We start from the raw sequence: 26704 nt of genomic DNA, 5'->3' as shown, positions 1-26704 counted from the left end.
TTGTGAGGAAAAAACCCCAACCTGTGCAGTTTAGTACCCTGTAGGAAGCACGTATGGGGGAAGACAGCTACTTGATAGTCTATATAAACTGAGGTCATTTGTTTGAATTACATGTGGATAGACATTTAAAGCACAGTCAGCACCGACACCATGATAGTGCAATATGGGCTAAATCTGTTCATTACTACACAGCCTAGGGGGGTCTTGGGACAAGCCATGGGGTGCCCATATCTTGACCTCTTAGGGTTAGGCTTTAGCATCAGTCAGGCACTGACACCTGATAGTGGGTGCCCTGCGGCTGCGAGTGAGGAGGGAGGCTGTGCCTGCACACCACTGGCACTCACTTGGCCTGAAAACGCCGAGGTGCAGGATAAGGTCCACCGAGGGTTCCCTCCTGGCTTTCCCCATCTGGGGAGTGACAGCCATCCCTCCTGCCCCCGAGCTGGGAGCGCCTGGCCGGGAGGGACGAGGGGAAGAAAGGAGGGGAGGGGGAGCGAGAGAAGGAGGCCCCCCTCCCTCCTTCCCCCCACCGCGCACCCGGGCTCCTGCGATGTGGTGAGTCACAGGCAGGTCAGGACCGCGCCGGAGGGGCGGAGGGAGCGCGGGGACCGGCTGATTTACCGCTGGGAGCCGCCACCAGCGCGGCGGAGGCGCCTGAGGGAAGGGCGCGGAGAGCCGCCCCGCAGCCCAGGTGCCGTGCGGGAGGGAGGGACGCCCCTGCCCGCCGGGGCGCACAGCCCCTGCCGCCCCCAGGTAGGGACAGCAGCGCGGGGCTGGGGCTGGGCCGGGGGGAGCCTGAGCCCGCGGGGCGGAGGGGAGCGGCAGAGCGGCGCGGGGCCGCGGAGGTGCGTCGGGCTGCGCCCCGCTCCGCCCCGCCCGCCCGGGCTGGGCCGGCTGCCGGGCCAGGACCGCGGAGCCAGCCCAGCCCGCCGGGGTGCAGCGCTCGCCCCTCCGGCCGTGGTGCCGGCGCGCAGCCCGCTCCTCTCCGGTAAGGACCGGCACCCGTGGGGGGACGCGGGGAGCGAGATGAGCCGGGAGCGGGGGAGGACGGGCAGCGGCACGGTGCTGCGCTGTGCCCCGCCCGGGAACTTCGCGGGAGCGCGGCGGCCGCCGCTGCTCTGCCGGGGCGGGCCGGGCGCCGCGGGGCCAGGTGATAGCGGTGCGGGGCTGCCGGCTGGCCCCTGCCCCGGCCGGGCTCCGCGGGCGCCGGGACCCGGGTACGCCCGCGACGCCGCCGCTGCAGGCGGGGTAGGGCAGGGCGGGCAGCGCTTCCCGGGCAGCGCTCCGCGGGCAGGGCGGGCAGCGCTTCCCGGGCAGCGCTCCGCGGGCAGGGCGGGCAGCGCTTCCCGGGATGCTGTCGGCAGCGCCCCTTGGCCGCAGCCTGAGCCGCTGCCCCTCCCGCCCCTGCCCGCTGTGCGGGCGCGGCAGGAGCGCGCCGCGGGGCAGTGTCCGGCAGTGCAGCCTGGAAGTTCCAACTCCAAGACGGTGGCTCCGCGTTTGTGGTGGCCGGTTCGACGGCCTTCCGTGAGGCGCAGGGTGAGCCTGCGGGATTCCCCAAGTTGGGGATGTGTACTTTATGGTTGCGCGGCGTTCACAGTTTTCCTTGCGGTATGGCCTTTTCTGTTGTTATTTTTGGGGTTTGTTTTGGGTTAGTTTTTTTTTTTTTTTAATTATTATTCCATTTTTAAAAGCGGAATTTGCTTCGAACGGTAAACAAATCGCAAAGGGCTCATATAATGGCATTCCACCACTGTTTCCATGTCAGCATTAAATTATGTGGTCTTAGCCTTTATAAAACTGAATGCAGTCATTAGAAATTGGAAGTTTTGCACATACATCAATAGGCATTAATAATCAAATACCAGTGTTGTTTAACAAACTGTGCGTTTGTAATCTGTAGGAGGTTTATTCAAGCAGCAGTGCATGCTTTTCTCGAAGAACCTAAGCCCTGTGTGATAGTTCATTTGCTTTCATCCCACAGGTGCTTTTTTCATTGTCCAGCTGGGAAAAGAGGATGGTGTCTCTTTTTTGTTGTCTTTGTATTTTAGATCTGAGAGGTTTGGATTCATAATCAGGCAAGATAAAGGGTCTTACATGTTTCTCAGAGAGCTGGTTAAATGTTTACAGATCATACACTGCGACAGCAAAAAGCTAGCCTTTGGCAGGAGCTGCATGTTGAAAACAGTAACTTGGAGAATGATTGTATTGCTTGTTCTTTGTGCCCTAATCCTTCTTCAGCATTGTATGATTCTTTTTCTGTCTTCTAATACAAACTGAATCCTTTGGAAACTGGGATATTTTGTAAAACATTCATCTTGCTATTTGGAGAAGAGAGAGTCAACTTCTGTGCCTTTTTGGTGGAGAGGGAATGAATTGTCTTTATTTTCCTGTAAGGATTTTCTCCTTTTTTCTCTATTTCCCCCCCTATTTTCTCCCCTTTTTTCTTTCTTTTTTCTTTTTTTCTTTTCTTCAGAGGTTAACCACTGCATAGATAGCAGTTCTTTATTGGTAAGCTAAAGAGCACATATTGTGGCTGGAGAGGGGTTCATAGATGTGTTATTTGCTCAAGTGTAGATGACAGTGCAGCCATAGATGGATGGGAGCTCACTGAGTCAGGGCAAGGCGGCTAGAAAGCCAAAATTCAGCAGAGGTTTAATAAAAAGCTCATGAAAGCAAAAGTAAGTAGCAAGTGTTGTCTTCCCAGCACTGCCTTTCCCATCCTGATTCTCCTGCTCTTATGGTTTTCTAGTACCTTAGCTGATGACCTGTAACCTCTTCTTGCTTGTCCAATGCAATCAAAGGGGGCAACCCACCTACTCTTATTCTTCTATCATCTGCAAATATCTGCTCTGAATTTTTCAACTCAGAGGAGAAAGTCAAAGCCTGCTGCCTCCCAAATCTGGCTTCCAGAACTCGAGAGACTAACTGGCACAGCTGGCTGCAGTGTAAGAGCAGCAGTCTTGCCTTCGCAGCCACAAAGGGAACCTGATGCCGGCAGCGTGCTGTGCTGGGGCAGCCAGAGAGGCAGAGCTGCAGCGGTGGGAGTCACAGAGCACTGGGTGATCTGCTTTGTGCCACGATTGCTTTGTGGTGGGCATGTGTCTAGACTTCATTTGCTTCAGGCAGAAAGCAAGGAGAGGTCCTCCATCTCCATGTGTGTTTGTGAAATATCTAGTGTAAGGGAAATCCTGCTTGGGCTCTCTCAGCACTACACATCATTTCTTGAACAAGAAAGGGGTAGGGTAGCTGAACAGCATTCTCTGAAACTACAGAAACACAAAATTGGGTAGGGGATTACAAGGATCTGTTTGGTGCAAAGCAGAAGGAATGCATGCAGTGTGTGACACTTAAAACACACCTTGCTAAGATTTTGGATGGCAACACCAGCTTTGTGGTGGGTTCCTGTGAAACCCTTATGTCCAGGCTTTCTACCCCCTGTTGCTACCTTGCCGTCTGTCCTTTGAGCTGGTGGCACAACTTCATGTTTCATGAGGCTGTTACCCTCAGATGAACCATCAACCTGTGCTTCTTGTCTGCTGTGGGCACAATTGGTGATTTTGCTTCCTATGCAAAGGCTGTATTTGGTAATTAAACCAGTGCAACGCACCACTGGTGGTCATGCCACATTGCCCCAAGCAGCATGTCATCACCAAGGAGACAGGGCCACAGCTCCATGCAGGACTCTGAGGATGGCATCTTTTTGCTATAGCCAGGATGAGGAGGTTTCTGTTGTTCTCTTACAAAAATGATGTGTTTTTCTTGGCAGTGGCTTAAAAAAATCTCTGTCTCATACATAGCGACTGATGCAAACATGTTAGCAGAAGCCATTTTTAAATCAGTTTCCTTACCCAGGGGAAATGTAGTATAGACAGGGCCTTCAGGAAACGAATAATTAGGTGACCTTTTTCCCCCTAGAATATCAGGTCTGTTTTATGTAGAGCTGTTTGAAGTCACACAAATTCTCATTACTCTCCAAATCTCTAACCTTGCCTTGTTTAAGATACCTTTTAGGAAATCAAATCAGTGTTTCAATCTAATTTCCAAAGGCATTCAAACACATGGTATGTGTGCTAACTTTCCCCTTGCATTAACAAACCTAGCAAATTGCCAAGCTATTTGCCTTGAGGAAAACTATGATGTTGTACAAGAAGATAATAGTTTTTTTTTTTCCCTCTAATTTTAAACATTAGAAAAAGAAAAGAGAGGTAAAGTTATCAGACCACGTTACTCCAGGATATAACTCCTTTGAAGCAAACAGTGTTCCCAAGTAGATTGTCATGGTTTTTGATCTGTTCTGGGACTTTTTAGTCACGCTATGATCTTTTTCAGTCACTTGATGTGGCTGGATGGTGACTGAGTCCTCTTGGCTCAGATGGACTTTCATTGAATTAGTTGCAATTGAGTATACCAAATATGAGAGTGGAAAGTAGAACTGGAGATAAATAATTTGAGGGGCTTATAACCCTTGAATTTGTATTTTAAGGAGTGGCTGTGTGCATAAGCCAGGCACTGGGGTGCATGTGGTGCAACAGTAGCAGAGAATGGTGTGAAACCTTTCCTCTGCCTCTCCTCCTGGCACACCAGTCTCCAGGGAAGCAAGTGCTCCAGAACATTTAATTTTTCAAGCAGTTGTCAATAACAGAAGATTTTCTGCAGTGCCGAGGAGTTTAACAAGCTTAAAATTCTTGAACGAAATGCTGCTTTTTCTGTGCATCCTACAGCTCTGATAGTCTCTTCTGCTTGTCCCAAGAAAATTAACATGCAATTGTCCTTTTGTATGGAAGGCAGCAAAAGGTTCTTGTTTGAATTCATGATAAATTTGATTGCAAATGCATGGGGAAGGAAAATTGCCAAATGCTTTCAGAAGATTTTCATTTTGCTCAAGTGTTCACACCATGGCCATCACCATGGTATTTGATAGCTATCCCCTTTGTTGTGTACATTGCAGCCTTAGCCTCACATTGAAGAGTCACACTGGCATATATTTTTTTCCTGTAGTCATACAGAAGTAACAGTTTTTTATGTTAGTTGCTTTCCTTTACTGCAGTTCCTTCATTTTGATATTTATCCAGCTAAACAGTATGAAAATCTTTTTGACATGTATGGTCATCATTTCTGTGAGGGATCAGTGACATAGCTTGATAAATTTAAAAGTTCAGCAATAAACCTAAATATGTGACATTTATTGAAATTCATTCTTTGCCATGGAGCTACTTTCTTTAAAAAATATTGAGAATACTAAGGGATTGCATCTGCAATTTGATTAAATCTACAGTTGTTACCATTTCCCTTCTGAAAATTGATTCCCTCCCCTCTGTCCCCCAGCTTGACATGCTTATTGATTAAAAATTCTACACTGGCCTAAGCCAGCATATATTTGTTAGTTTTGTGTGCTTCCCATGCATGTTCAGACAGACTTTCAACTGTGAAAGCCAACTCTATTCCTAAACTATTGGAAATGGTAAGGTTCCTTAGTAATTGTTTTAAACTATATGATGACACATCTTTGAACCCCATTGTACGAAGGAAAAATACCTTCTGACTGGAGAGAGGTTTCCTGTTTATGTGTGTGTTTGCTGGAATTAAGCCTTCCCCTGTGTGTTGGCTGAGTATTTTTTTGTAATCCAAAATGGCAACATGGCAAGTCACCTCCAGAGTTTATTTTTTGGACAGGATACAGGTCTTTTATTTTCAAAATAGCATGGCTCTGGAGTTGATGATGAAGCACAGGGGCCTCTCAGTTACACTTCTACAAGCAGACTCAGTTAATTGAGGAGACACACTTAAAAAGGCAGCTAGATTTAAGCTATAAGTAATTAATTTTTATTGACAATTTTATATTATGTAAGTTGTTTGCTTCCCACACAGGAAGTTTTTTGCTTCAGCCAGATTTTCTTTCAGCATAAGGATATGAAATTTGCCAAATGTATAATTTATTTTATAAAATGGCTAGAATCATAACTTTGGTTGTGACTGAACAGTTACATGAAGTTTTCTGCTTCTCTTCAGAAAGAGCAGGCCAGCAGGTGGCCTCCAGGTGGTAGCCCTACTTCAGGAAGATGCCATGTAATACCTGAAGGGTTTTCAGCTGTTTAGATATGGGCAGGTGACCAAAAATATAGCATATATAATACTCTTGCCTCTTGGTGTCTGGGTTGCGTAGATTTGTGACCTTGGGGCGTGCCCTTGAACCCTACCTGCCATAGCTGAACCTCCTTCAGAGGGGAGAGGAGATGAGACTCAGGCATTTTGCCTACAGTAGTAACAAGGCTGGACCACCATGAATTTAGGCAGTAAAGTTACTGTTATTTATGAAATACACTGTTAAGGTTTCTGGTTTGCTTCAAATAATGCTCATTTTAAACAACTGTCTGGGACTGGGAGAAACCTGGACTAATGGACTGATTACACCGAGCATTTGTTAGGGCTGAGAGCCACATGGCTCTGGATGTGGGATGTCCACACCCAGCCCCAGCTTTGCTGGCTGCTACCCCTGCCCACATCTGGCAGAACATGCCCTCAGCTGAATTCCATCCCTTTATCACCCACTGAAACACTCAGGCCTCCAACAACACATGTGGATCTTAGGAAACTGGCTTTTTTTACCTGTTTTTGTAGTTGTGCCACTTTTCTGGTAAGAGCAAGACTGTGGCCTCGTGGTTGTCCCTGGGAGTTTTGCCACTGACTCTTCATGGACACTGGATTTAGCTCTGGTTTTGTGTGTGTCTGCACCGTGTTTCAAAACTGGATTTCCTCTTCTCTGACTTTAACAGAATGTTGATGTATCTTTTTTGACATAAATTTTTTCTCATTAGTCCTGCAGGAACTATCTTTTTTCATCCAAATTTTGTGGAAACAAATACTTTCTGAGCATGTTTAATGAGTTAGATGAAAATTTTATCATCTACAATTAGAATTCCAAACTTACTTATTTAATGTTTCTTAATTAATGTTTCTTTTGTTTATTTGTTTATTTTTAGTTTGTTTGTATTGGATGCTGAATCTCACCTTTCTTTTACTTTGTTTTGAAACTAATCTACCTAGTGAAATTTCAAGCTTGATAGAGGTCTATTGTGCCATGTAAATGCCTAGAGACATACATGACTTTTTATTGTTTTGTCTTTAGCTGCATCATAAATAAGCGTGTGTTTTGGATTGGTTGATCCAAACTAAATCACTAGAATTTTAGGACCATCACAGAAATTAATTAAGACATTGGGGTTTGCTTCTTCCCCCCTACACACCCGCATTGTGGATGATCCTGTGAGGATAAAAGTAGCAAGTTTCCAAGTAAGCCCAGCATTCTATGTAGGCCAAGAAAAAAGTTCCAGATCTGTGGATTGTCCCAAAGCATGACTAGGAAAAAAAAAAAAAAAAAAACAAGCTGAAATAACTCGACAAGTTTCATTTGTCTTAGTTATATGCTGGAGTAACTCAGACTTGGATCTTGGATTGTTCTCTATCTTTGAGACTGTTCTGCATTCAAAATTGTATGAGGATTTCTGTTATGGGAATTATATATCCTTTTATCTATTGCTATTACACATCCTGATATCTGTTATGGGTGTTATTATATGGGTATTATTATATATACACTTTCATGTGTCTTCTCATCTAAATAATATGAGATTCTGTTAAGTGTGAGAAAGCAGGATAAAAGAGAGTGAGGCAGCTTTGCTGAAGACAATGACAGGTGATGGTAGTTGAATTAATGTTAAAAGTTGATTAATTGCCCTTTCCTGATGTCGCTGAAAATTTTAAATGAATTACTTTAATTATATTCAATTTTCCTGTCTATTTCTAGAGAGGAGGTACTAATTTTGCATGTTATATATTACTGTCCTGTAAAACCTTTCCTCAAACTATTTAGGTTTATTGCTTTTGCTCTTTGGATTAGAGGCCAGTATTTTTCCCGAGGGAAAATGTTCCTTTTTAATACTCAGTATTCGATATCACTCTTACAAATGCCCAAAGCTGAAGTAAAAAAAAAATACAATTGCCATATTAATAATCTTTTAAAGAATAGGTAGAATGCAAACAGTAATGGGGTCCAGTATGCAGTGAGCCAATGTGGAGCTCCCTGTATGATAAAGCACTTCTGCATCGGAGAAAATAATCCAAATTTCACCCTAAAAAATGTATTTACCATCCATTTAGATGAGTGGAAAATGTTGTTCGTGTTTGAAGATGCAATTTAGCTTGCAGCAGATGATTGAAAACTATCTTAACTGTTGTTTAACTCTTCTGGTGAAGGAAAACTTTGATGAAGGAAAACTGAATGCTTTGCTTTTGCCTTCCTATACATGTTCAAGGATGGAGTGCTGCATGATAATGAGTTTTATCACTGTGTGTGTTTGCAGCACTTTCAGATAGTAAATGGGGATGTTTCCCCAGCCAGGATGTAGGTGCCTTTAGTTAAAGTCAGGGTGTAAATTCTGTCACCTTCAATGGAAACAATGCAATAGTTGAAAGCAGACAGAGGACCCAGACATGCACTATATCTTTATGCTTTACTTTGATTTCTTAATTTCCTAGTATTTAGGGGATATTAAGCCTATTGCAGTCAGAATCTGAAATTCCCAAATGTCTGTTTTGCCTGATATTGCAAACACTGGCCTTGCAAACAAATTACCAGAGTACATGACATGGTGGCAACATTTCACTGTGTCCTTTTCCCTTCTCAGAGGATTAAGTAGCTCCTTTTCTGGGGATGTCCTCTCCTGTGACATTTTCAAGATCTTGTTAGCTCTCCACCATAAATTTCCACAATGGGAAAATCCTATTCAGTCTAGGATGGGAACCTTGCTATAAGTTTCTGAATTATCCTATGAAGTTTACTATTCAATCTGTTTGTCCTTCAGAACTGCATGTTAAAATCTCATTACATTTTATCTTCCATTAAATGCCATAGAATTCAGTTATTATTTCTATCGGATTCCATTTGATTTTTGTCCTTTTTATCCTGACCTTATGTATACCAAAGAGAGGGATTGCAAGGCATGTCCATTTGTGAGAAAGGGATGATTCTCTCCTTCTCCTGGTTTTATTTAAAAAAGACCTAACCAACAACAGTCACCTTTTTTTTTCCTGGGTGACTGTTGAAGGCTACATGAGAAAAAGTGTTCTGAATGCAGAACATGCTAATAGAAGTTGAGGTGAGAGCCAGACAGAAGGTAAGTAAAGTCAGCACAAGTGTACATGAAATCACAAAAATCATTAATGACATTCTAATTGCAGAACAGAAGTCTATGATTTTCATGCAGAGGTAAAAAAAGGAAAAATACCTTGTGTGGTCATTTTCAGTTAGAAGGCCTGTTTTCCAGTTCTGTGGAGTTTTCTTTCCTTCCTTCAGAAAACACATTTACAAAAATAAGTATGTATTTATTTTTCTTCATATGTAAGCTGCTGTGATAAAATCAGCTGTGGTAGAGCTCAGAGACAACTTTGCTGCTACCTGAAGATGGCCAAGTTGTGTTTTTGTTTGTTTGTTTTCAAATTGAGAAGTTTTCATATAACATAATTTGAAATAACTTATTTTATGCAAATAATGCCACAATTCTCTTGTTGGTAAAACACAAGCTGGGTCAGCCTCTGTCTGCAGGTAAACAGGAATGGCTTAAAAATTCCCCTGACTGCAGTGGGAGAAGTCCCTGCTTATCTGAGCAGAGTCTGTGCACCCAAAATCCCCTGCAGGGCACAAAAATAAGGTAACAACCAGTGAATTGTTTTCAAATTATAAAGACCCTTTCAGGAAGCAGCAAGGAGCAATAAGAGGTGGCTTAAAAATAAGAAAGTACCCCTTCCCCAGCTGCAAGGGGGAAATCTAAAGTTATGTTATTTACTGAGACCACCATCACATGCTATTAACAGGGGTAAAAGCCCATCAGTCAAATACTTGACTATTCATGGTTTATAGGGATTTCAAAGACTTCTGGAAAGATAATGCTTGTGTCCATTAGCTAGTTACTTAGAAATGCAGTGTTGGTTAATTCAGCCTTTCTGAAAAGAGTAATTATCATCTTCATTAACAATATATAGGATTTTAAAGATTTACTCTTCTTCACCTATCATTCCTGTTATGTCTTCTGCATCTCAGTATTTACCCTCTATCATCTATTGCTCATTTTAAATGAGGTAGTATTGAGATTCTGTCATTGCCACTGATCTTCCGTCTTTCAGCCTGTCTTAAGCACCCTGTTCTCTAGTCCTTAGTCAGCTCAACTATCACAGGAATCAATGAGAGCAATGATTGCATAGAGACTGTGGAGTCAAGTCTTGGAAAAGATGATGGCTTCACAGTGGAGGAATGTAGCTTATCCTGACCTAGCTTAGGTCCAAAACCAGACTTTTGTGTGAAAGCCAGGTGTGTAAGAGTCAAGATCTGTCCATCCTCGCCCCAAACATTTGTATTTTGTTCAAATTTAAAATGCGTAAGTGAGTAATTATTAATCACAGTCCATATTTTTTGTCTCAACACAACATGCACAGTGTTATTAAGTAATACAATTTAATTTGAATATTTTTAGTAGGAGCAGGGATGTAAAAGAAAATGTTCATGCTAAATGACAGTGACCTTTGTTCAGTACCCAAAATATTGAATTAAATATCAACTGTTAAATAAAATATCATGCTCAGGAGCAATTGTTTCACTGTGAAGTCCTAAATTAAAAACATGCATTTACTGACCAATTTCCAATTTTAACACTGCCATTTTATTTTCCTTTTGGATAAACAGACCAAGCTTAATATTATGGGGAAAATCCAGAGAGGCTGATTTGGCATCTAAAATGGGGTTTAGAGTGAGTTCAGGGCACAAGCCCAACAAAGGGATCTAAAAAGCTAACACTCACTGGCCACAAAGCTCTCAGGTGCTTAGATTAATCAGTGTGCATTTTTTGCTGAATATTCCCTGGATCTCACCTGAGCTGGAGTTCTGGAAGAGAAGACAGAGCAATAAGAGACTCTGAGTCCTGGCTGGGTTACAGCTCCCAGCCAAGCTCCTTTGCAGTGCCCAGACAGGATGGAGCCAGGCACAGGTCCTGCTGCTGACAGGCAGCCTCAAGCACCACGCGCCGTCCCCTGTCTTCCTCCCAGCTGGCTTGGCTCCAAAGCATCAGGACAGCTTTGCCTAGGAGGACTCACATTCCACTCTCTGCATCTTCCCACCAGGACAGGAAGAAAAGGAGGAGAGTGAGGAATGGCCATGGGGTGGTGGATTGCTGGATCTCATTCATGGCTAAAGAGCAGGAGAGTGCAGGCAGGGACTGCAGAGAGAGGGCAGCGGGCAAAAGCAGCAGAGCCAATCCCAGGTCCCAGATTTAGACCTTTGGCCAGCCTGCTCATGCAGGAGATGAGGACCATGGTTCTAAATCAGCCCCTTGATGGAGGGCACCATCCTATAGCTCAGCCTTTCTGTGCCATGCCTGTAGTAAACACCAGCACTAAGCCTTCTGTGTTTTGGAGGTGTTCTGTAAGAATGGAATCATTATCCTCATTTCACCCCTATGAGAAAGGTAAATACCCTCTGAAGTTTGGAAACAGCCTCTTTGCTTATCTCACAGACTCCTTATTTGGCTCCAGATTTCCAAATGAAGCATTCCGGGGTCTGAACAAGTCCAAAACCTCATTCTGGGCCCAGTATAAGTGAGAACCTCTGAAGAGCAGCAGTTGCACATTTTAGCCTCCCAGATCTCTTCAAATGAGGGGAGAGGACAGGCTGAAAGAAAGTAAATGAACCAGACAAAAAAATCCTTTCAGAAACAAACACACAAAAAAAGATCCTATTAGCATGAAAATCTCAGACTTCTCAGCCATCCCTGAGCTCCTTCTTCAAACTGTTGAGCTTTTCAGCATCTTCTGAAGGTCAACACAATATTTCAAAATAAAAACTGTGGCTGATGGACCCTTGCTGAGGGACATCTGCCAAAAAAAAGGGAGCTGAGGCTGGTACAGATCAGCCACTCTCCTGATTGCAGCTGTGACACTGTTGCCTCTGGTGAGAGCCAGGATGTCAGATAGGCTGGTCCCAGGCCATTTCGGGATTTATGAATGCCAATTCTGTAAAGTCCTTGGAAGGCGATCATGAATCACAGGTTCGCAGCAAGGCAGCAGTCATGCCAATGAGTTGTCATTAACTCCCCTTCTAAACTGAGAGAAAGTAGGGCATCAGTTAAAGTGCACTGCAATAACATAAACTTACAGTGACAAAAGCAAGGTCAGCATTAAAAAGAAAAGGTCATAACCTCCTAACCAAACACAGATGGGAAATGAACACTATCCTTGATATTGTTCCTGTTTGATTATCAAAAAGCTGCTATGAAGCTAAGTAGGCCATCAGGTTATTAACTTTGGTATCAGATAGTGTATGAAGCTGAGGCATAAATAAAGACCCCATTGCTTTCACTAGCAAATTTACAAACACAGCCAATTCAGTTTTGTTTGTAGCTGTTTTGAGTGTTTGCACCACGTTTTCACTTGGGGCAAAGACCACCAAAGCTTTGCATAGAGGTGGTTTGTGTTTGGCAGGGCTGATTATCTCAAACATAGCATTACACAATCATGGTTATATGTTGTGGAGCCAGCTTGAGCATGGAAGAAGTGTAGTCTGCTTTCCAGCACTAAGTATATATGCAGACAAAGCACAATATCAGCCCAACACAGTATCAACCCAATGGATTGTGCCAGGCCAGACCAGTTCCCCCCAGAAAAGTTCCTAGATGCAAGGACATGACTTGGAGGCAACTTAAAGTCCTCTGTACAGTGCTGATACAGGTCCACAAGCAGAGCTTTTTCTTAGTTTTTCCTTTCCCTGGATAAGCCATGCCGAGCAAGCTGAGTAAAGGAGAGCTGAGGGACTCATTCCAGCCTCTGGGCCAGTTCTCCAAATATGTGAGCCCAGCTCAGTCATACAGATGTGCTGATCTTGCTGGGACCGTACAGGGTTTGACCATGACATCTCATCTTGACAAGCTGTGTATCAAGCAAGGCATCAGCAACCTTTTGGAAATCCTTGACCGTAAGTTTGGTTGCTAATTTGCCTTGTGGCTCTTGGAGACACATTAACTAAAAAGAGTGAAGTCATGGCACACAGTGGCATGCTTTATGTGTGCCCGCCAAGCAGAAAGCCACTGCCTGACACCGTCCTGCTAGCTATTTCAGAGGAAAGAACAGCCAGCACAATTTCTTTTGCTTAGTATCCTAGGTATTTGTACCACACCTTGGAAGAATTCAGGGACTTCTTGGGTTTTAGTTGCTGATATTATTATATTTACTATGACATTAAAAGAAAACTTGCTAATTTGGTGGACATGTAGATCCATTGGTACCATTCTAATAAAACATACCATATCATCACTATTTTGATATAGCTGTCATATATAATATACTTTACCATCTGTATCTATTGATATATAGAACTTTTTTTTTTTTTTAAGAGATTAATGTTTGGCTGGGAAGAGTTATTATCTCAGGGACTCCTAAGAACCATTAGCAGCAAATGACAATTAAACTGCAGGAAATGTCCTGCATCAAGATCATTCATAATTGGTGTTAGAACATTTAGATCAAATCTGTATTCTGTCTTGGTTACTTATGACTCTCTGCCTTTTAATCTTTTTCATTTTTATGACCCATGCCATTCCTTTAATTATCACAGTATGGAAGGCTGTTAGCTTTACAAGACAGGGAAGGCTTCCAAAATATGCTCTGCATTTCAGTACAAGAATTCAGGTAGATAGCTGTTATAATTATGAAACATAAAGTAGTAAATCTAAGTGCTGAGGCTAGTTGAGGGAATTGAGCTAAAACTGTGCTTGCAGCCAGGTTTGCCAACTTGGCTCTTTACAAAAGGAGGAGCTACGTTCCAAGGAAATCACACTGTCCCCATTCAGTGCAGACAACCACAAAATGCTCAGACTCATGCAAAAAAGTTGATCAACAGGATCAACTCAGAAATGCAACTATGTTGCTTTCTCTTACTGTAAGGTGTTTCTGTGACACCAGAAACAAAAAATTGTATCTTTACACGAGCTTGTCTAATTTCCTCAGTCCACCGGTTGTGTCTGCATTTATCTCAACTCACTGGAAGTTGATAAAGGCCTTTGCTTTGCATATGTGGTGAAAATAGATAAGAGATGAATTAGTCTGTTCAAACATGAAAAATTTGAAGTGACCCCCAAATATCTCTGTATGCACTATCCTGACCCAGAAGACCAGTATTGCCTTGTGTTAGTCGTGACATGTACTGTATCAAGCATAGCATGTTACTCTACTCACACACACATAGCTCTTCTTCTACTTGTACTGAACCTTTGGACTGAGTAAGATGTTCATATCTTAGTCATCAGGCTGAATTATTTGCTGCCGATACCAAGCTTAAGTCTATGCTAGAACAGGGTTTATTTTACTTCAGTTGTAATGGTAAAGAGCCACAATAACATCTCAGTTATTTTCTTACTTAAGTTCCACAATTGCTGACTTGCATTTCAGAAGAACAGAATGGAACAATTGTGTTGTTCAAAGTTTGCTTTCTATTTTCCTGCAATTGCTAAACAATACAATAGGGTTTTTTTAATCCTTCCATCCTTATCATCCAGATGTGGAAAGCTGTCCTCTTCTATTTAAAGATCCAAATCCATCTGCAAATATAAGCATGAAGAAACAGTGACGGTTCTACTTTATTTGGCATATTTCTCTGGTTTTCAGTTATTCTGTGTACATTCTGAATTTCTAATCCATGTTGTTTGTGGAATTCATTCTTCATCCCTTAAAATGAGTACTATTTTCTCACATGAGAAATTTATCTCAATTGCAAGAAATGCTGTATTCCACCTGTTAAATTAATCTTTTTGAGCAATACCTAGCTCTTGATTGGTTCCACTCATTTGTAATATATCAGTGAGTGTTTGCTGAGGTTCATTACAAAAGAGCCAGTAGTGCCATTGTAGCCCATCACAACAAAAAATGATTAAATAAATCCAGTTGTTCTAGAGACCCATGACATGAGTTGGCTTTAGGATGTTAAGTTCTGAAGCAATTCAAATAAAATACTCCACTGCACTGCAGGACACCTCCAAAAAATGCCAAATGAGTAGAAGAATAGCATTTTCTCTGCTGCAAAGGCTAGATTAGTGTTCTTGTGATTTAAAGCCTGTTAAAAATAAATGTGCTAGACAACAAAAATGCTTCTTTCGATAGCTGCTGTGAATTATAATGGTATATTAGACCCAGTAATGGACTATGTATATAAAGAGTGTGTTTTATGCAGGGATAATTTAAAATTTTTTAATGTGTTTGAATATTGTAAGGAAAGGCTTACAGATCAGTTGAACCTGCTAATGAAAGCCATTTCTTCTGACACACATGACTGCACTGTGTATGTAGAGGATTTAGTTAATGGTGGATCCTCTAGCAACTGCCTAGACTGTGCCCTACCCAGCAGTTCTTCCCCGTCAGCCATCAGCATGCACACACACCTCTGGGAATAGAAATAGAAAATAGAAACCTCCCAACTCTGCTATGAATGAATTTATAACCTAAATCACTGATAATAAGTTATTTAACTCTATACACTGGAAAACTGAATTGTGCTAGAGTGCATACCATGCTGTAGGAAAAATAATGTTGCCACCCTAGTCAGGATGAATGACCTAACCTAGAGTGAAATAGCACTGAAGACAAGGGAGCGTGAATTTTAACTCAGATTAGCCATTCAGATTCAACTCAGGGATAATTTATATGTTTGCTGCTGACTTGCTGAATTTCTTTGTTCTCTTTGTTGTCTTAAGGTAACTAAGTTCAGATTTAAAACCTTTTATTTTTACCTCTAAACTTAGAAACCAGGTTGCCCTCACTAAGTGTTTTAGATATATTCAACCTTGTGTACAGATGCAATTGGTTAATTGAAAAGTCTGAGGAAGACATCCATTGTGAGCTTTATCTGTTGAAGCTCATGCCAGTGCTGTGACAGATTTGTAACAGCTGATTAAAGTTGGATGAATGGAGCTGTTATCACCCCCTCTCATTTTCCCTGTCCTCTTAAATGATGATGTTCTCTCCATGGCACAGCCTCTGAACCACAGGGAATCAGGTCCTGCACTGGCACAGATTTTAGTCCAAAACAGCAAAGCAAACTGACGTTTCAGGAGGAGTAGTCACTAGGATTATTCTATATAAATTTGCCGCCTTAACTCTGTCAGAGACCAAAGTAATAAGATGTACTCTCCACTGGAAAAAGTATAAAACCATACTATCAGCTTTACAGAAGGGAAAAGGCTACCATTTACTGACAATAGTGTTTTTGAAACATGAATTAACATGGCTCTGCTGTTACCTAACCTGAAATGACCTATCTTAAGACTAAATATGTTCTTGTACAAACACTTTGTCTGTGGGATAGAGGACCCTGCCGTTTCCTTTTCTGTAATAAAGCAAGGAAAAATGAGATGCATCAAACAATGAACAAAATGCTTTTGTGTCAGCATGTTGTCTGAGCTTGTGCAGACCCATGGAGTGCTTGTGATTAGAGATAAAATGGGACCCAAGTTTCTGAAACGAGGGAAAGGCAAACAAGCATGGCTGTGTTTTCTGGCTTCCTTGTATATGCCAGCTCGAACATATTCCACAGTAAGGCCAGGCCTGACTTGTCAGTACAGTTGCAAACAGAGCAAAGGAGAGACATGATGTTCAATATTTACAAATTATCACCCAAATCATAATTAGAGGGAATGAAACTTGTACGAAGAAGATTGCCACTGGGAAACTGTTAATGGTACAAAAACACTGAAAGCACCAGTCATAGAACTCACACTAATATGACACATCATTAGCAACCATTTGCAGTGGTTAACCAAAATCTATTTTCTCATCAGTTTTACTGGATACTATCTGATGAGGGATGGAAAATGAGCACATCATGACAGTGGCTCATCTCTTACAAAAGGAATAATCCATGACAGCTATTGCTCACTGATGGCTATCACAGGCCAAGACTTACAAGTCATCTGTAGACACATGAAGGACACACACACGTGTCACAGGAAGGTCACAAAAGATTGAACAGCACCCATCATTCAAACCAAGCAGAGAAACAAACGTTTTCCTTGTTTTCCTTCTGCAACTGATAGACAGCAGCTAGTTCTTTGACCTGTAGCTATAGCCCAAGTATTTTGGTTCTAATTAATCAAAACTCTTTAAGTTCAACAAATTACATTTGAGTGTATGCTACAGAGAGCTATTGAACCTTTGAAGAGAGGAAAGACTGTATTTTTAATTCACCAAAATTTCTCTGCTTCTGTAGGATGTATTCAGGCGAAGTGTATTTGCAGTGAGCTGGTCTGAAGGTTACAGAAGAGCAGCTCTGTGCTGGAGCTTGCAGTGTAGGAATAGAGAAAGATCTTGGGTCAGATGCAGATGAAAAGAGGCACCAAATGTCATGAGACTCTGAGAAAGAAGCAGCAGAGTTTATATGATGTGAGGAAAGTGAAGTACATATTGTTCTTCATGTGATTCCTATGTTCTCCCTAAGCTATAAATGTCTCACCACAGGGCATGTTCCTTCTGGTGTCAGGCACCTTGAGAGAAGATTCACAGCATGCTGAAGACATGGGTTGTGGAGAACCATCTTCCCTGGAGAGCTGCCCATAAATTTGAGCCAGAGATTCACATAGGTTGGAATCAGCAGATTACTCTCTGGGAGGATGCTTGTAACATCTCAAAAGTATACAAAGGAAAGCACTATGATGAGACTCAAATAGAAGAGAAAAGATGACTTGGTTTTCATTTATTGCTCATATTTTCCTTCCTGTAGTGGTAAAATACAGTACCTATTATTCCTGGCATCCTTTACATCACACTGAACCCCACCTTTGTTCTTACTGTTAAATTTTCCATTCCAGCCTCACTTGCTAAAGGAGTCTAAGGTGGAATTTTTGGTCTCCAGAGCATAGATTGAAATCAGTGGTATTTTACTGAGTGTAGTCAGAGCAGACTGTCTGAGGATACTGGCCTCACAAAATATCCCAAAATATGGTTGGAGTGAAAGAATGTCAGATAGTATTTATGGCTCTAAATACCCGTGCAGTGCACACTGGTGCTGGTTGTTGGACAACTAGAGATCCTCTTTTTCAGACATTGGAAGAATAGGGAGGATTGTAAACTGGAAACTGAGGGACCTATTGAGTGGGAAATCTATTTGGGAACATTAAAACAAGCACATAGTACAGAGTATAGTGCAACAAATAAGGTGCCTGTCAAGTGACCTTCCTTTGATCTTTTTTGCCTGTGTTGGTGGTGAATCAACCTCATCCTCATGCAACTCTTGTCCCACCCATTGCTTTGTCTCTCCACTGCAAGACTGCCTCTATTAAGTGGGTTTAAACTTACTGCAGTAAACAATATATCTATTGTTTATTTATTGTTTAATCTATTGTTTATAACAATATATCTATTGTTTACTGCAATAAGTGTGTCGAAAATAGAGCACTTTTGGAATTTTCTGCTTAATCTAGTATTTGTCAGAACACGTTGACTCATCAGAAGTGAATCTGCAGGAATGTATCAGTTTCGGTAGTTTCTTGGGTGGAAGTGCTGGTTGAAAAGAGGCAGACAGTCTGCCCCACTTCTCCCAGTGCTGGGACCTTCACCTGACACTGGCCAGGCAGGATGTGAACATGATTGTTCTTGGATCATGTGTGAATTCTGTGTGTTTTACACAAACTTTGAAAGCTCTTGGTTTCATCCCAGCACAGAGCAGGGAAAAATTCATGGTAGCAAGATGTTGCAGAGGATGAGAAGACAGTTTCCTGCCCTATAAAATATGGAAGTCAGCAGTTTGTGTACTGGGACTATTTTCTAATTATAGCAATATCCTTGCTCTTTTTTCTTTCAAATCCAGGCTAGATTTGTTTCCAGGATTCTGTTATCACTAATAAATATCAGAAAAATGTTACTGGTTCGACGGAAGATCTTTATGTCTCAGTACTAGAAGTGTGACTTGTTTTTACCAGCTAATACTTGCCTGTGTTTCTGATTTTTATCCCCAGCTCTCAATCATGATTCTTATCAGATAACAGAGAGGAAGAACAATTAGTTTCCAAAACCTGTTATTTTGTGTAATTAAAGAGGTAAACCACAGAAAGAATTCAGTGGATGCTGAAATAAAGCACCACAAGAATTACTGATGGATTGTTTTAACCAATCTAGTGAAAACACTAGATTTATCACAGCTGAAACAGCTCTGGTCTATAGTAGTATTTTCATTTCCTAATGAAATAAAAAGTTGGTACAGATTCCTATTATTCAGTTTGTAATTTTCAAGATCATCTATTTTAAATTCTCTCAGTGGTCACAAGCATTTCTTGATTAGCAACAATTGCCTAACTATAGTCAAACTTAGAGGGATTTTCCCAAAGTATGTGATCATATTGCTGTTAGAATGCATAATTGTTTTCTCCATGAAGAAGCTAAATTTGGCTTAGCAACTGTGTCATGATGTTGACAGAAGATATCTGGTGTGACAGGGCATAGTGTGGATAGTGCACTGAAACGCTCATAACCACAGTTCATTTCATTGATCTTTCAAGGGGGTGAAATATCACACAAGTCATCTGCCTTTGGTTTTTCAAGCTACATCAAACAACTGTGTGGAGATGTAAAAGAAAAAGAGAGAAGTGCTAGGTGGTTTGATTTCAGCAGTTAATGGCTGTAGGTCACTTGATAGCCCTTTGTTTACAATACAACGATACGCCTGTATCTTGTAAGGCTCACCAGAGTGACTTACTGCTGTGGTACAGGGCCTAAAATAAAGCTTGCACATGCCAAGCACCACATGATGCATAAAATATTCTAATAATACATTACAAAGCCTTGTCAACACTAGGGAGAATGACTATTCCAAGAAGTAGGGCTGGCTGAAAAAGACATTCTTTTTTCCAAACTGGGCCTTTATTAAAGACAGTGATCTGGGGAGATGGAGGGAAGGAGAGAGAGGGGTTTCTTCCTTTGGTCTGGTGGAGAAGTGTCTCTTCATAGGTTAAACAAAAAAATCAACAAAATATAAGTCCACTCAGCTCAAATCTTCACATTATTTCATGTCTTTTCTATTTCTTACTTTTGATCAGCTGTGCTAGGAATCCATTCAGCCCCTTGAGAACTTGACAAATATCTGATAGCCACACACTGAAGTGCTCCAACTGCTTTGTGTGCTGTTGTGTCCTAAATTTCCTGGGCAGTTTTGCTTTTAGCTATGTGTACGCCATCCTGTTCTAAACCATATCAGTCAGCTGATTTAATGGCATTGTGGAAGTAGTCCTCTCTCTTTTGCTGCTCTACAACATGCCGAGGGGTCTTAAGAAATTTATCATAAGAAAATCCTTCTGTGGATTGTTCTACAGGCAGTGAAATTGGTACCTACAGTGATTGTAGCCGTTTCTAGTACAGCTATTATGACACTAAGCAAGATTGCAACACTTCTTAAACTGAAATAGTTCAGCTATTACATGCAGCCTAGAAACAGATTTCTGTTGTCTGATAAACTGATGGTTTAGTATATGAAATATAACCAGTTTTTCCATTAAATATATTTTGACAGATTAGATCTCTGACAATGAAGCCTTTTACTGCATATCCTTCTGGGTTTATCGTATGCCTGTTTGCCTTGCTGCAGAGGAGCCATGGGCAATGCAAAGAAGCAGCTAAAAAATCAGAGATGAATCTTGGTGTAAAATATGATCTTCCTAACTTCATTGCAGACGCACCAATTCAGAATGTAGTTTTATACAAGCATCATGTTTATATTGGAGCAGTCAATAAGATTTACGTACTAAATGAAACTCTCCAGAACATTTCTGTGTACAAGACTGGGCCTGTTTTGGAGAACCCTCACTGTGCACCATGTGAAGACTGCCGAGATAAAGCCAATTTATCTAACAGCATATGGAAGGATAACGTCAACATGGCACTGCTTTTAGAAACTTATTATGATGATCAGCTCATTAGCTGTGGTAGTGTGTCCGGGGGCATCTGCCACCGTCACATCATTCACCCTGACAACCCTGCTGACATTGAAAGCGAGGTGCACTGCATGTACTCACCCCAGGCAGATGGAGAAGCAGATAACTGTCCTGATTGTGTTGTTAGCACTTTAGGAACGAAAGTTTTGGTGACTGAAAAGGACAGGTTTGTCAACTTTTTTGTTGGAAATACTGTGACATCTACATTTCAACCTCCCCATGTGCTGCATTCAATATCGGTTAGAAGATTGAAAGAAACGCAGGACGGTTTTGAGTTTCTCACAGATCAATCTTATATAGATATCCTCCCTCAGTTCCGTGACTCGTATCCTATTAGGTATGTCCATGCCTTTGAAAATGATCACTTTGTCTATTTTTTGACTGTACAGAGAGAAACTCTTGACTCGCAATCTTTTCACACTAGAATTATCCGCTTCTGCACTTTAGACTCAGAGATGCGTTCCTACATGGAAATGCCTCTTGAGTGCATTTTTACTGAAAAGCGAAGGAAGAGGTCCATCCGAAAGGAGGTATTCAACATTTTGCAAGCTGCCTATGTAAGCAAGCCTGGTGCAGCTCTAGCACACGAAATGGGCCTTGGGCTCAACGATGATATCCTCTATGGTGTTTTTGCACAAAGCAAACCAGACTCTTCTGAACCAACCAACCGATCTGCTGTCTGTGCCGTCTCTGTGCGAACCATCAATGAGTTCTTCAACAAGATTGTTGACAAGCAGAACATGAAATGCCTCCAACACTTTTATGGGAAAGAGAGCAAATACTGCTTGAACAGGGTAAGTGATAATTTGTTTGTTAAATTTTGGGACTTTTGTTCTCTCTTTGCCTATTCCATTGCCAAGTATCCATCCCTTCAGTTTCAATTACAAAATGTAAGTCCCTGATCATTGCAGATTGCTTAGCATTGCTGTTGATTATCCCTAAAAGGATTAGTTCCTGTAAATTGAGTATAAAAATTGCTGAGGTCCTATGAGGCTAAAAAACATAGTTTTTTGTTTGAGAAACTATGATGCAGATAAGTGGAACATTTAGGCAGTTATTTTTTAAAATATTTTTAAAAAGTATTAATAAACATTCATATTCATGTGCACTGAAGAGTCCCTGAAAAACATCACATACTTAAAAGCATGTTAATGCTGAATCACTGCCCTTCTCAGAAAAAAATGAAAGAGCTGGTTTGGAATATGACATGAAGAGCCAGATTGTAATGTAGTTACTCATGCTTGGTACAGAAACAGTTCAACTGACATCAGTTTTCTGCAAGAAAGTGTCAGTGAAATCTGTATCTGAATGAGGGTTCAGGTGGTCTCGGGTGGGAGGGTTGCATTTCTGTACACCATGACTTCAGGAGGTTGCTGCTCTCCAACTATATGAAATTCTGTGAGCAGAGGAAGCACAAAAATTTCCCCTTTCCCTTCTGGCCAGTGTTGGTGCTGGTTTTAGGTCTTGTAAAAGAAATACAGAATCTGGGAATCAGGTATTTAGAACAGTTACTTTGGAACATGGAACTTTCAGTCATCTGCCTATGAAGCAGGCCCCTAAATATCCTACCTGGGGAACTTTCTGTTCTCCAATACAAGAAATTTAGAGCTCAGAGGTGGCACACTGTCTTCTACCAGAGGGCCAGAGCCTCTGTGGTGGGGCTCTGCTCAGCCAGTATGAGGCCTGTGTCAGGACAGATCAACAGCTCAACCTGCATTTAAAGGTGTATGGTATCTGTCATACCCCATTGTTGGGACAGCTCAAAGTGAGAGTGGGAGCCACAGACCTTCTTCACCCTGAGTATCACCAGTGTCCCCTTCAGCACAACTGCTCAGCACAGGGCATCGGGTTAGGATGTTGACACAATGCCCTGGTTGGAGGTGGAGTCTGTTTTGTCAAGGAGAAGAGCTGCTCCCCACTGCCAGAGGTGAGACAGGGCAGTCTGGGGAGAAGAACCAATTACAGAGACCCTGTGACTTCTCCCCAGTAGCAGGAATGCACTCAGAGAGGGTCTGGAGTGGTCTGAGCATAACCACAGCAGCCTTGGCATTTGGGGGATGACTGCTTATAGCAGGCTGCAGGAGTTCAACACAGATACAGGCATTGCCAGTGGATGCTGATACAGCAGCCCCAACAGACAGAGCATTTCATTCCCTTTTTTGTGGGAGGGGGACAGGCAGTTTTCAGGAACTAAAAACAAGTTAGAAAACATTCAGCACAGTACCTTATCTCTCTTCATTTTGTTATTGCTGTCCTGATTTTTAATTTCAGGTAGTAATATCCTCTCTCTTTTTTTTTTTTTTTTCATTTTTTCACTTCATTTTTAACAAGAACCATTGTCCTTTTCTGAAAGTATTTTATTCTGTATTCCTGGGGTATATGATTTGTGAATGACTGTCTTTAAAGCTCGTGGCCTTTAACTTATCTCATTCTGCTCTTGCCTATACACACATTTCATAAGGTGATCTCTTCAAAGCAAATTATACCAAACCATTAAAATATTGACAGTATAATTTGCCGTTTTTCACATGCTGGGAAGTACTTTTGTGTTTCAAAAGCTTTTCCAGAGTCTGCTGCTGTTTTGCATATCAGAATGAATGTCTTGCACTGCCAACATGTTTATTATAGTTGCCTGTTTTCAAGAAATGTCATCAGAGCTCTGATTTCTGCTACATTAAATTGATAAAGGGAAAAATGTTTCTGTGATTTCTTGTGATTCTTTTAAATGGCATAAAGACAGAAATCTTTGTCCTGATTGTTTGCTTAACACTGAAATATCAAGACTGTCAAGCTTTGCTGTACCATTTCTTTTGCCTTATTCCAGAGGGCTCATTAAGGCTCCAGTAAAAAGTGTCCTTTGAGGTTTTTCAGGTTTCAACTAGCCAAAGAGATTGGCAAGAATTTGCCAGCCATCTATCGTACACCTGATTTTCTCTGGTGTGTAAAGTAGACCTGAAGGGTTGGAATGTGAAGGAAGGGAAGGAGCAGGCAGAAAAAGGAAGGCACATTATTTCTTATGCTTGGCTCAAAAATGTCAAATCTGCTCTTTCCTGATCTTGCTGGAGATTAAATAATAATTAATAAAAAAATATTCTCAAACACCTCAACTCTTCTTAGGTCCTTCTTTGTACATTGTAAAAGTGTACATAGGGGCATAAAACATTTTCCCCCTTTTTGTAAGTCACCTTCAACTTAAAGAAAGCTTTTATAAAACCTGAGAGTTTGTCACAGTTTATTGTTGCGAAGTTCAAAACTTGTTTTTTTGTAATGTAGCCAAGATGATCTTTCTCTTTGATGTCAAGAGAATAAAACCACAGATCACTCATGCAAGTGAAAGTCACTGACCACTGCAAAATTAAGTCATAGGACAGTGAAAACAGTCCAGCAGTGAATATGGTATACCACTAACTTCAATATTAAAAAGAAAAATGAGCCTCTAGCACTCTTTGCAAGTAAATGCTCTCTGATAATTTACAGTTAGAGTCTGATTGATGAAAGCTATTTCATGTTATCAAAAAAAGTCTCATAAGACAATTGTACATAATTTTGTTTGACTTCGGGTAGTCCATCTTTTTAAGTGGCTGTCCCTCAGGACTGTTTCATCTGAGGCTTCTAAAGGTAGAATTAGATCAAAATAAACCTGAATGACACATCCAAAACACTTCCTCAACTTTTTCTTCTTATATTTAAAGTAAAAATAAGAAAAACTTCCACTCATCTTGATGTAATAGTTAAAATTTGTTCTGTTTTGGCCTTGTTTTCTAAAGGAATGAAGTTTATGTGGTCATGCTATTTTAGGTCTGTTAGTTATCCTTACAGCCTCAGTAATTAGAAATCTTAAAGATGTGAATTCAGGTGTGAATCCAGAGACAGGTCCCATATAAACTTAGGCTATGGAAACTGATGAAATTTTAGGAGTACCTTTCTAAACATCAGAAGGAGTCACAAGGAAGGTATTGCCCACACATGGGAATACTCTCCATCAGAGCTTTAGTTGAAGAGCAAAGTCAACCAACCACAAGATATAAATCCTGACAAAACTGTGCTTCACTTACTCCAGTGCTCATGGAAAACTTCATAAAATCAAAATAAAACATTTCAAGTTGTGTTTAAGTGTAATACATATTAAACCAAAACCTGGGCTCACTGAAGTCAGGGTTAGGAAAAATGAATCCGATGGAGCATCTGATTGATGTCAGACGTACTTCAGCAGAGCTGTGACCAGTTAGCACTGCCTAATAATTTCCTTCAGGGAAGAACTGGCTGACACTTAAATGACAGCAAGATGGAAACAGAACCGGCTTTGAATTAAAAGAAAAATTGGGAGTAATAGTAAGGAGGTTTTATTGCTTGAGTCAGGACAAAGATATCTGAGAGGTAGCTGCTGTGGGGGGCTTTGAATCACTGTTCAGGAATCTCCCACAACAAAGAGAAAAGTGGATGTAGTCTTTAAGCAAAGTTTATTTGGTCAGTTAGTCATTATCAGCCCCAGTGTGGTATCCTCAAAGCAGAGGTGTGCTTAGATGAGGAGATAAATGCTGCTTACTTCATTTGCAGACATAGTCCAGTAGTGTGCATCTTTACCATGTATTAAATGGGATTTTTCAAGTGAGGAAGATGAGTTGATTTTAGTTTTGGCAATCTCAACTATACATTTCAGTTGTCATTAGATTGATCAGGATCTTGCAGGCTTTTTTTGTCCTTTCTGTTTCTCTTATGTGATAAACAATTGTAAGCCAAATTACCTGACTTTAATCATTATGGACTTACATGATAAAACACCTCTAATGATGAAGTCCAAATTCAGCTCTGTAAAGATCTTACGTCTTTGTTTTTTCTACAGGTAAATTCAGGTGAAGGCCTAAAATACTTAGCTGTTACAGGAAAAGAGAAGTCACAGACAGGCTTTTGCCACCATGCTCCCATAAAGTGTCTCTTAAAGCAAGACAAACTGGCCACAGTTCCTGTTAAATGAAAGGCACAAACAGTTGGAAAACATGAAAGGAAAACAGAAGATCACCAAAACAAAAAATAAAGGGAGGGTAAAATAAACACATGGTGATGCTTCTTTATTACAATTATACACATGACAGATGAGTAAAATTAGGTTATGCTTATATTGTAATGGAAGAAAATAATTGCTGCCTTCTATCAGGAAACCGCAGAGGCACTTATTGATCTACCATCTTAAGGCTGTGTCTAAGAATATTTAATAAAATAAACAGAGACAAATAACTCTTTTGAGGCCCTGTAACTATAATATTCCACACCATTTGGCATAAAGTTGTATCAGGTTTAAAAATAACAGCACATATCTCTGATTAAATTGGGTTGTTGTAAATTACTTAGGTAGTCTCACAGCATGGAGATGTTTTTATACTGCAAGTAGAATGTGACTGAATATTTTCCCTAAAAGTCAGATACCAGAATCCATTAGATTTGTCCAGTCATTTATTCCTCTGGAAATGCTATATCAGATGGCATACAGCACTCTGCCTGGGCATGAAATCTGTTCCCATTTGTATGCAAGCTCCTCTATGGGGTTCTGACATCTCAGAACAATAAATTAGGAGGGCAGAATGATGGGCAGAGTGCACTGGCACACTTTAAGACATGCTAAACCCTAGTATTAAGGGGATAGGCTGCATCCACATTCCTGTTCTGCTCTCACTGCCTCTCTGCTGTGAGTCCTGGCA

At 41.3% G+C, this 26704-nt stretch overlaps 1 protein-coding gene across 3 annotated transcripts in view; it reads left to right on the top strand.

Annotated features, from left to right (window-relative positions):
- The first annotated feature begins 616 nt into the window (after positions 1 to 616).
- MET (MET proto-oncogene, receptor tyrosine kinase) overlaps positions 617 to 26704 on the top strand; it is an 86956-nt gene continuing 60868 nt past the window's right edge. The window contains exons 1-2 of one of the 3 annotated variants that reach the window (XM_068189913.1): positions 617 to 753; positions 20588 to 21802. In XM_068189913.1, the coding sequence (XP_068046014.1) occupies positions 20603 to 21802 (1200 nt within the window). In that variant the 5' untranslated portion in view covers positions 617 to 753; positions 20588 to 20602. Of the gene's footprint in view, positions 754 to 834; positions 989 to 1466; positions 1609 to 20587; positions 21803 to 26704 lie in introns of those variants that run through there. The other 2 variants (XM_068189915.1, XM_068189914.1) reach the window with 2 other exon arrangements.

This window comes from Anomalospiza imberbis, chromosome 5 (assembly GCF_031753505.1).
Source record: "Anomalospiza imberbis isolate Cuckoo-Finch-1a 21T00152 chromosome 5, ASM3175350v1, whole genome shotgun sequence".
Classification (NCBI taxonomy): domain Eukaryota; kingdom Metazoa; phylum Chordata; class Aves; order Passeriformes; family Viduidae; genus Anomalospiza; species Anomalospiza imberbis.
This window is presented reverse-complemented; position numbering and strand designations above follow the sequence as displayed.